Source organism: Aegilops tauschii, chromosome 3 (assembly GCF_002575655.3).
Source record: "Aegilops tauschii subsp. strangulata cultivar AL8/78 chromosome 3, Aet v6.0, whole genome shotgun sequence".
NCBI classification, from domain to species: domain Eukaryota; kingdom Viridiplantae; phylum Streptophyta; class Magnoliopsida; order Poales; family Poaceae; genus Aegilops; species Aegilops tauschii.
Genome location: NC_053037.3, coordinates 485,027,349 through 485,036,470, shown reverse-complemented (window position 1 = coordinate 485,036,470; position 9,122 = coordinate 485,027,349). Strand labels below are relative to the sequence as shown.

General features: G+C 48.7%; 1 protein-coding gene across 1 annotated transcript in view; it reads right to left on the bottom strand.

Annotated features, from left to right (window-relative positions):
• Window positions 1-610: 610 nt before the first annotated feature.
• LOC141043038 (uncharacterized) overlaps window positions 611-9,122 on the bottom strand; it is a 52,455-nt gene continuing 43,943 nt past the window's right edge. The window contains exons 2-3 of the mRNA XM_073511956.1: window positions 2,978-4,125; window positions 611-2,202 (exon numbers count right to left, since the gene is read on the bottom strand). Of these exons, the coding sequence (XP_073368057.1) occupies window positions 3,043-4,125 (1,083 nt within the window). The 3' untranslated portion in view covers window positions 611-2,202; window positions 2,978-3,042. The remainder of the gene's footprint in view (window positions 2,203-2,977; window positions 4,126-9,122) is intronic.

Genomic DNA, 9,122 nt, shown 5'->3' with positions numbered 1-9,122 from the left:
TGCTAAATCGACGGCGCGACGGGACCTCCGTGCTGCTTCGGCGGCGCGGCGGGACCTCTGTGTTGCTACTGCTGCGCGGCTGGACATGTCGGCTGCTTTCGTGGCGAGGCGGGACAACTCTCGTGCTTCCTCTTCCATGCTCACCTCTCCCTGGTGGAAATCTCTTGACCCAGAACTCACACTAGCTATGGCTTGATTGACTTGATTGTTTTTTGTGGATGAGGAGTTGAGGAGGAATGTGCAGTCATCTTAACATAGTAGTATTTATAACCGAGTACTACTAATACGCTCCTAAGTGGGAAACCGTGTAGGTTGTGATCGGTGTGAACAGGTTTGCAATTAAATATAGCGTGGTAGTAGTAGTAATTTGGAATGTGACGAGACGCGCTCAAAATTTATTGACGGTTCTAGTTTCGAAGTGTGGCACTATTCCCGGATGGCGTAACGTCGGCACGTTTTCTCGGCCGTGGTGTAGCATATGCCATGGTACTAGTTCTTTTTCTACTGCTGTGTACGTGTGTAACACCCACGATGCGGCTATATATCCCACGTGTCGAGGCACGAGTTAGAGGCATAACCGCATTGTGGTTTTGTCGCAAGAAGGGTCATCTTCACACAATCCCATGTAATGAACAAGAATGGGATAAAGAGTTGGCTTACAATCGCCACTTCACACAATACATAAATAAATCATACATCAATCAGAGTACACACATAGGTCTGAGTACGGAACCAAAATAAAAGAAGACAACCCCAAATGCTAGATCCCCGATCGTCCCAACTGGGCTCCACTACTGATCATCAGGAAACGAAACATAGTAACGACCAAGTTCCTCGTCGAACTCCCACTTGAGCTCGGTTGCGTCACCTGCACTGGTATCCTCGGCAGCTGCAACTGTTTTGGAAGTATCTGTGAGTCACGAGGACTCAGCAATCTCACACCCACGAGATCAAGACTATTTAAGCTTATCGGTAGGAGAAGGTAGTGAGGTGGAGCTGCAGGAAGCACTAAGCATATATGGTGGCTAACATACGCAAATAAGAGCGAGAAGAGGAACAACGGAATGGCCGTCAACTAGTAATGATCAAGAAGTGATCATGAACTCCTACTTACGTCAAACATAACCCAAAGAGCCGTGTTCTCTTCCCGGACTCCGCCGAAAAGGGACCATCACGGCTACACACGCGGTTGATGCGTTGTAATTAAGTCGAGTGTCAAGTTCTCTACAACCGGATATTAACAAATTCCTATCTGCCACATAACCGCGGGCACGACTTTCGAAAGATAATACCCTGCAGGGGTGTCCCAACTTAGCCCATTATAAGCTCTCATGGTCAACGAAGGATAAACCTTCCCCCGGGAAGACCCGATCAATCTCGGAATCCCGGTTTACAAGACATTTCGACAATGGTAAAACAAGACCAGCAAAGCCGCCCGAATGTGCCGACAAATCCCGATAGGAGCTGCACATATCTCATTCTCAGGGCACACCGGATTGTCCAAGCTTCCGATAGGCGAGCCCAGAGTTGCCCCTGGTGGCCACCGGCGACTGACGGGTTGGACCAATACACGAAGGAGCACTGGCCCAGGGGTTGAAAATAAAGATGACCCTTGAGTCTGCAGAACCCAAGGGAAAAAGGCTTAGGTAGGCAAATGGTAAAACCAAGGTTGGGCCTTGCTGGAGGAGTTTTATCACCCAACCGTGTAAGGAACGCAAAATCAAGGAACATAACACCGGTATGACGGAAACTAGGGCGCCAAGAGTGGAACAAATCACCATGCATAAGGCCGAGCCTTCCACCCTTTACCAAGTATATAGATGCATTAATTAAAATAAGATATATTGTGATATCCCAACAAAGTTTATGATATCCATGTTCCAACATGGAACAAACTTCATCTTCACCTACAACTAGCAACGCTATAAGAGGGGCTGAGCAAAAGCGGTAACATAGCCAAACAACGGTTTGCTAGGAAGGGTGAAAAGGTTAGAGGCTGACATGGAAATTTGGGAGGCTTGATAAACAAGTGGTAGGTAGCGCGGCATAGCAAAAGAGCGAACAACTAGCAAGCAAAGATAGAAGTGATTTCGAGGGTATGGTCATCTTGCCTGAGATCCCGCAAGGAAGAAGAACGAGTCCATGAAGAAGACAAACGGACGTAGTCGAACGAATCCTCACAACTACGGAACGAAACCGAAGCTAACGAGAGAAGCAACCCAGAAAGAAACAAACAACATAGTAAACAACCACCACATACACATGGCATGATGCACAAACAAGTATGATGCATGTCCAGTTTAAAGCGGCATGGCATGGCAAAGTGCACAAACAATACTACAAATTAAGTGGAGCTCAATATGCAACAAGTTGCATATTGAAGAAACACCAAATCAATTATTTAGTTCTCTCTCGTTTATGTACCCAACAATATTAAATGTTGCTAAACATGGCAAGAGCTGAAACATAACAAAACTACCTATCTAGGCAATTTAAATGAGGCCGGAAACAACAAACAACAATTCCGGAAAATCCCCATTTAGATATTTTAGATTTGGTACTGTTCTGCCCTAAACACAATTTTAATGTTGTTAAACAGCAAAATAAAGTGCACCATGTTAAACTAGGCATTTTTCTACCCCATTTACATATAAAGTTTATTTAAATCCGAGCTACGGTTATTTAGTTATGAAATAAATTGTTTTAACATGGCATTTAAGCAAATTAATGCAAACAGCAATTTAAACATTTTAAACATGGATGAAAGTTGCATATTATGAGACTAGACAGAAATCTAAGCATTTTTCATATATGAAGGTTTTACATATGGTGCACTATTAAGGAGTCATTATATGCATGATGTTTGAGGGTTTTTTTTTGTAAAACTACAGTTCCCTGGATAAATGGCAAAATTCGCAGCGCATGGGAAAAAACATGGGCTGAATCTGGCGGAACTGGGCTGGGGGAAACTGCTCACATTGCGGGCTGGGCCCGGTTGGGTGAGGAAGCGCGCTGGGCCTGGCGCGCATCTGGCCGATGCGGTCAACGCGACCACGAAGCAGAGGAGGCAGGGGATCGAGGCTGGCACGCCTCTTTCGCCTGCTCGAAGCAGAGGCGCGGCCACGACACCGCTCGGGCTTCGCCTGCTCGAAGCAGGGGACGCAGCGGCGGCCTGGCGTTGCTTGGGACTCCGGCGAAGGGCGATGCGACCGGGAGGTTGGAGGCGCTGGTGACCCGTGGTGGCGATGAAGCACAGAAACGAGCGGACGGCGGCTTGGGCGCGAAGCAGGGCTGCGGGGCGATGCTGCTGGCGAGCTGGGGACGCCGGGACCCGAAGCAGAGGAGCAGGCGCTGCTCCGGCGGTGAGACGGCGACCCGGCGAGAACCTAGGCGAGGCAGGGGCGCGAGCGTCCTCTTCTGTTCGACCTGAAGCAAAGCAGCAACGGCGACAGCTTGCAGGACGGTTTGTGGGGCTCCAGCAACAGGGAGGCGCGTCCATGGCGAGGCAGGGGCGCGGACGACGCGGAGACGGCCGGATCCGGGCGGCGAGGAGGCAAACGGCGACTGGGCTAGGACGGCACGAGGACGACGCCGACGAGCTCCACGGCCATGGCATACGGCGGAACTTACCAGTCTTGGAGGAGATCGAGGCACGGCAGGAGGGGCCTCGCTGGAGCTAGATGGATGGATCGTCGCGGTTGCGGGTTGGACGCGCCGTGGGTCGCGAGGCCAAGGCAGGGGAATGGCAAGGCGGTGGCTGCCCCTGGGATCGAGCCGAGGAGGGAGAGGAGGCACGGCCTCGGGCGTCTGGAAAACGGCGAGAACGACCGGAGCAGAGGAGGAGGAGACGCGCTGGCGTGGGGAGGCTCGGGGTTGGGCTGTTGCTGCGGGCTCGAGGAGAAGCAGAGCAGGCCGCGAGACGAGGTGGCTCTGGTCGCCGGTGGAGCTTGCTCCGGCGGCGCGGGCGATGGAGGTCAAGGGAGGTGAGGTGGTGGTGGCCTTGCGGGTGGCTGCTGGTTGGATGGATGGATCGACGGAGAGCAGTGGTTGGGCGCGAAAGGAGATGGGCAGGTGGGTGCATCGGGGGGATCCCGAGGAAGATGCGGGAGAGAGTGGCGGCGGCGGCTAGGAGGATCCCTAGAAATTAGGGATTTGGTCTCGGTTTAGACTAGTATATATAGCGAGTGGGTTTGGTTAGGGGCTATCTTCTCCCTCCGATCGTAATCGGGCGGACGAAAAAAATAGGCTAGGGAGAGTCCAATAAAGAACCGAAGATACTTTCGGGATGTTAGGGGATGATCCGGACCCATCGGTAACAACAACCCGGGTCGGGTTCGGGACAATTTTCGAACGCGCGCGAGGGGTGTTCTGAGAGGGGTCGACAAAGACAAAGTGTCTGACAAAAGGCCCCGGAGAAGACAAGCGAGAAAATGAGGAGCAACGTTGCAAGTGTGGTTGGTCTCGAAACGGTCAACGAAAGCAAGGGGGGACGCGGCAACTATGAGCGGATGCAAGTTTTATGAAAACATGCGGATGCAATGCGATGATGAATGCAACAAACAAATAAATACACACAACGATAACGAAAAAACATGGAAGCCATCTGGAGCGTCGGTCTCGGGGCGTTACAACGTGCAAAAACTGGCACCATCGGATACATATCTTACGCTTGGTGTTCGACAGGAATAGCCTTGTGGCGAGCTATAGACTAGTCTTTTTTTCAGACGCATTACACCTCTCTATCGGTACTTCTCGCACACACCATCACTGCTCCCTAGGTCGATGCCACCCGCATATAGTTGTACTCTGAGAAGAGGTGCATGCACGCACTCGTCCTCTCTCACACACGCATGTGTAGTTACAAATTGTAGTGTTCTCAACCATCCGATTGGCTCTATCATAGGTTTAACGTTGCTCCTTGGCCTTGAGATTGAGAAGTTTAAAACGCGGAGGCTAAGATGGAGGCACGAGGTTTTGGTTAATGTGCGGGCCGCACATGGAACCAACACGACACGAGCTTCGTCTGCCTGGTGCGCATGCAGTCGGGTGAGTTGTCCAAGTATAGACACAACCAGGCCCTCGTTGGTATCCGCGCCTCAACTTTGGCTGGTCATAGTGGAGAGTAGCATAGACTAGTTACTAGTCTATGTTACTAGTACCTTCATAGTGGGTAGTGTCATATATTATATGCATAATTTGGCGACGAGCGCTCTCTATATGTACCACCTTTTTATTTAATTACATCTTGTTAGTTTTGCTCCATGGCGCAATCCATCGATACTACTACTGTACAAATGTATACATTTTTTAAAAGGCTAGAGGGCGGGGCAGTCTAGCTTGGTCCTTTTCACGAGAGGCGAGGGCCTTTGTGATTTGACGGCTCATTACTGCTGGAAGGCGGGTCCTTGTGATTTGACTGCTCGTATAAATGTGCCGACGACCTGAGGAGGAGCAAAGAACCGTGCGGTATACTCAAGTTTTCCACTGGAGTACGACGGAGGAGCACGAAACACAGCAGCCCAGTGCCATATCCTCTACTCTCTACTCTTATTATATATTACTAGCAAGAGGCATTGTTCTAGTGGCGATAAAGAATGATCTAATTTGCTAGTCATCTCATTTTTAGCATTGTTCTATTCATGCCTCGCAGAGAAGGTGACACGTGCAGCGAAACACCCGAAGCAAAATAAGAAACACAGGAGCAAAAGAAGAAGGAGGATTATCACCCCCAAAAAAGAAGGAAGACACACACACAAGTCTAGGGCGCTGCTCTCACTACATGAAGGATAGCTGGTCGCGGAGTCGTAACTGCTTCTTCATCGCCTCCACGACCTCCATCTCCTTGCGCGTCTCCTCCGCCATCTTCTTCATTGTGTCCATGACACAGGATTTCTTGACGCGAGCCTTCATCATCTGTTCCACGGCCGCATTACGTACCTTGACAGCAGCCGGGTGCTTGATGCGGAGCTTCGCCAACTCCTCCTTCTATTCCATGACGAGGGCCTGCAACATCTTCATCGAGGAACTACTATTCTCATGCAGCTTCTTCTAGCCGGCGTTCTCCTCCTTCAGCAGTTCAAGCTCGTGGCAGAGCTTCACCTTGTCCTCCTGAAGTTGCAGGATTTCGCCGGTCGCCTTCTTCTCCGAGGCAATGCTCTTCTTCAGCAGCATCACCAAGCCGGCGGTCAACTCCCCCTGCTCATTGAGCTCAGCGGGCATGTCGTCGAGGCTCTCCTTCAGCAGCTCTACCAAGCCGTGGATGAACTCCTTCTGCTTATTGAGGTGCTTATTGAGCTGATCGGGCATGCCCTCGAGCGATAACGACTCCAGCGCCGCCAGCTCGGCATGTTCGCCTCCGCGTCTAGGGCGCTCCTGGGAGCCATCGCCTGCCCGTGAGAGATCTTTCGAGGTCTCTGCATGGCGGCAAGCCCTCTCTTTTTTTCTGCAGCCTTGGTTGCCACACCCTTGTTACGAGTAGTTCTCGACCTAGAGCTCTGCACACCGGCCATGGCAAGGACGGACGAAGAAGGAGGACTTATGAGGAGGAAGGTAGAGTAATTTTTGGTTAGGTAGTTCCCCTTTTTATAACCTAAGTACTAGCACTAGTACTAAAACCTGCATAGTGGGAACACGTTCAGGTTTGGTACGTACTGGTAGGTGTGAGCAGGCTTGCACTTAATTGTAGCACTAGTACTTTCGAATGTGATGGGAACAAGGTAAAGATTAATTGATGGTTTTTGGTTTCGAGGCCTGAAACGGCTCCCGATGAGTTTAGTGGAACATAAATTTCAAGTAGACTACACTGCTCAGATGCGTAAATATTATGTTACTGTCAAAAATTGGCACAAAATACGAAGGAGACCAATGGAAGTACTACTAGCAACCCATGATTTAACTACTCGCATGCGCGCAGTGGAGTAGTAATGTCTTTCTTCCGCCCTCACGTCCACTCAATTTGCATGCGCTGTATTAATTGACCATCAATGAAGTGAAGGACTTTACACGCGTCAAATTATCACATGGGGTGGATCTTTGTACAAAATTGCGTCCGCCCGTATACCCGCGTGTGCGTGCGAGGGATTGAGTGCGTGCGTGGCGTGCGTGCACATCTTCGCTTCGTGCATGTACCGCCAGTGCGGCTCAGGGAGGACGAGTACATTCTTCTGGAACCAGCAGCACGTCAATGTGATCAATCCACACAAGGATGTCGCGACAGCGCCTCCACATGTGCCACGTGGCTTCAGGAACTGTCAGAGAGACACTGTGTAGCGTGACATTGTGTTTTGCACATACTCGAAGTACTAGCAAGGTACACGTGCATTGCACGCGTCAGATTTTGCAACATAATTATGAATAAATACCACACTGTAGCATGTAAGCTCTGAGTCATATATGCCTGATGTAGACCTTCGTTTAATTCTTATAGTTCATCTCATTCAAAATCAATTAGTTTTTATAAAAAAACCTAGGGCCTCTTTGATTCGTAGGATTTCCAAAACGCGGGAATAGGAAGAACATGGGAATAGAGTGGAATGTCGTCTTGAATCCTACAGGATGGTACGAGTGTTTGATTGTGCACAAAAAAAATGCAGAATTCTTTCAAAGAGTTTTGAGTGGATGAGATGTTTCCTATGAAATCTAGTGCAAATGAATCATATGGAAAAATTCCTATGGTTTACAATCCTACGAATCAAACAACCAAGATAGGAAAAATTCCAAAGGATTAGAATCCTCCAAAATTCCTTCGAGAATCCTTTGAATCAAAGAAGCCCTTAATCTATTTTATCATTCATGGAATTGTGCGTTGTAAAGCATAAAGTAAAAAACAAATAATCAATTCAACTAGAAAAAAAGTTTGGGCAGTTATGATACGGAAGATTCTAGAACAAAGGAGAACCACTGTTGTTTTGAGATTTGTGCATTATGCTTAAGTTAAACCATGGAGTCTGCTAGGTTGTACATGTGGCAAAATCCGGTGGGGGGCTAGAAGATGGTGCGAGGGGCCGAGTGGAGGGAGACTATGAAGGAGTGCACAACTGCGAGATCGATATTTAGAGAGAGGGGGCGAGAACGTGCGCTGTTGCGCAGTGGCGAAGCCATGAAAAATGTCCCATGAGCTAGGGGGCCAAGCATTGCTAATCCTTTACGAGGAGGGCCAATTCATCAACTTAAACCATTTTTACCAGAAATTGTCTAATGATCACATTCATATTAGCCTCGATATATAGTGATGTTAGGGGGAAGGGCAGGGCCCTTGCTGCCCCCTGTCTTCGCCATTGTGCGCGCGTCTGAGAGACGAAGCGGAAGGCATGGATGATGAGAGGGGGGTGTTGGATATATAATTAATGTGGGTGTATTAGCTATATATGTAATCCTATATAGAGAGGTATAGATTGATCGATGTGGACGCGGGAAAGAGGGTGAGACCTCACTAGATATATAGATTGAACGGTTTATGTGGAAAACTATGAAAGACCTAGCTATACACACACACACACACATAGAGGAACATCGATCGTTGCGCATGCACGTGAGAGATAAAGAATGCCCGATATGATGGAGAGGGGGATGTGTGTGTGCGTGCCTTCGTGGGAGACCGACCTGAAGAAAAAGATTGCATGTGTGCGGTGGATAATGCCGGCTGGTAGTGTGTGTGCATGCATGCACGAGAGAAAGTTGGTGGTACAATTATAAAGAGAAGACCAATGTGTGGGTGTAAAAGACTAGGTGAGGTCATAATCAATGTAAAGTTGAATTCAAATATTTGAATAAGAGATCACGATGTTTGAAACCCATGCATGCATGAATATAACGGAGATCTGCGCGGTGTGGTTTGGAAACGAGCATGTTGTAATGTATACACATTGAACAAGGTCAGACTTGTTTGAATTTGAGATACCGATGGCAGACATCGTTTGGCCACATTGCATCCGTGCATGGACACACTATTCTAATTGGAGATGATGGGTGGCTTTCGCATCACATATCTATATCTATACCCCTATATATATATATTATATTTTATAGTTTTTATATAGTGTGCGGATAACTTTAACTTTGAAAGATGGTCGTTGGATGAGGCCAATCCGATGGTGCAGAGCTGACAAATTTGAGCACTACTG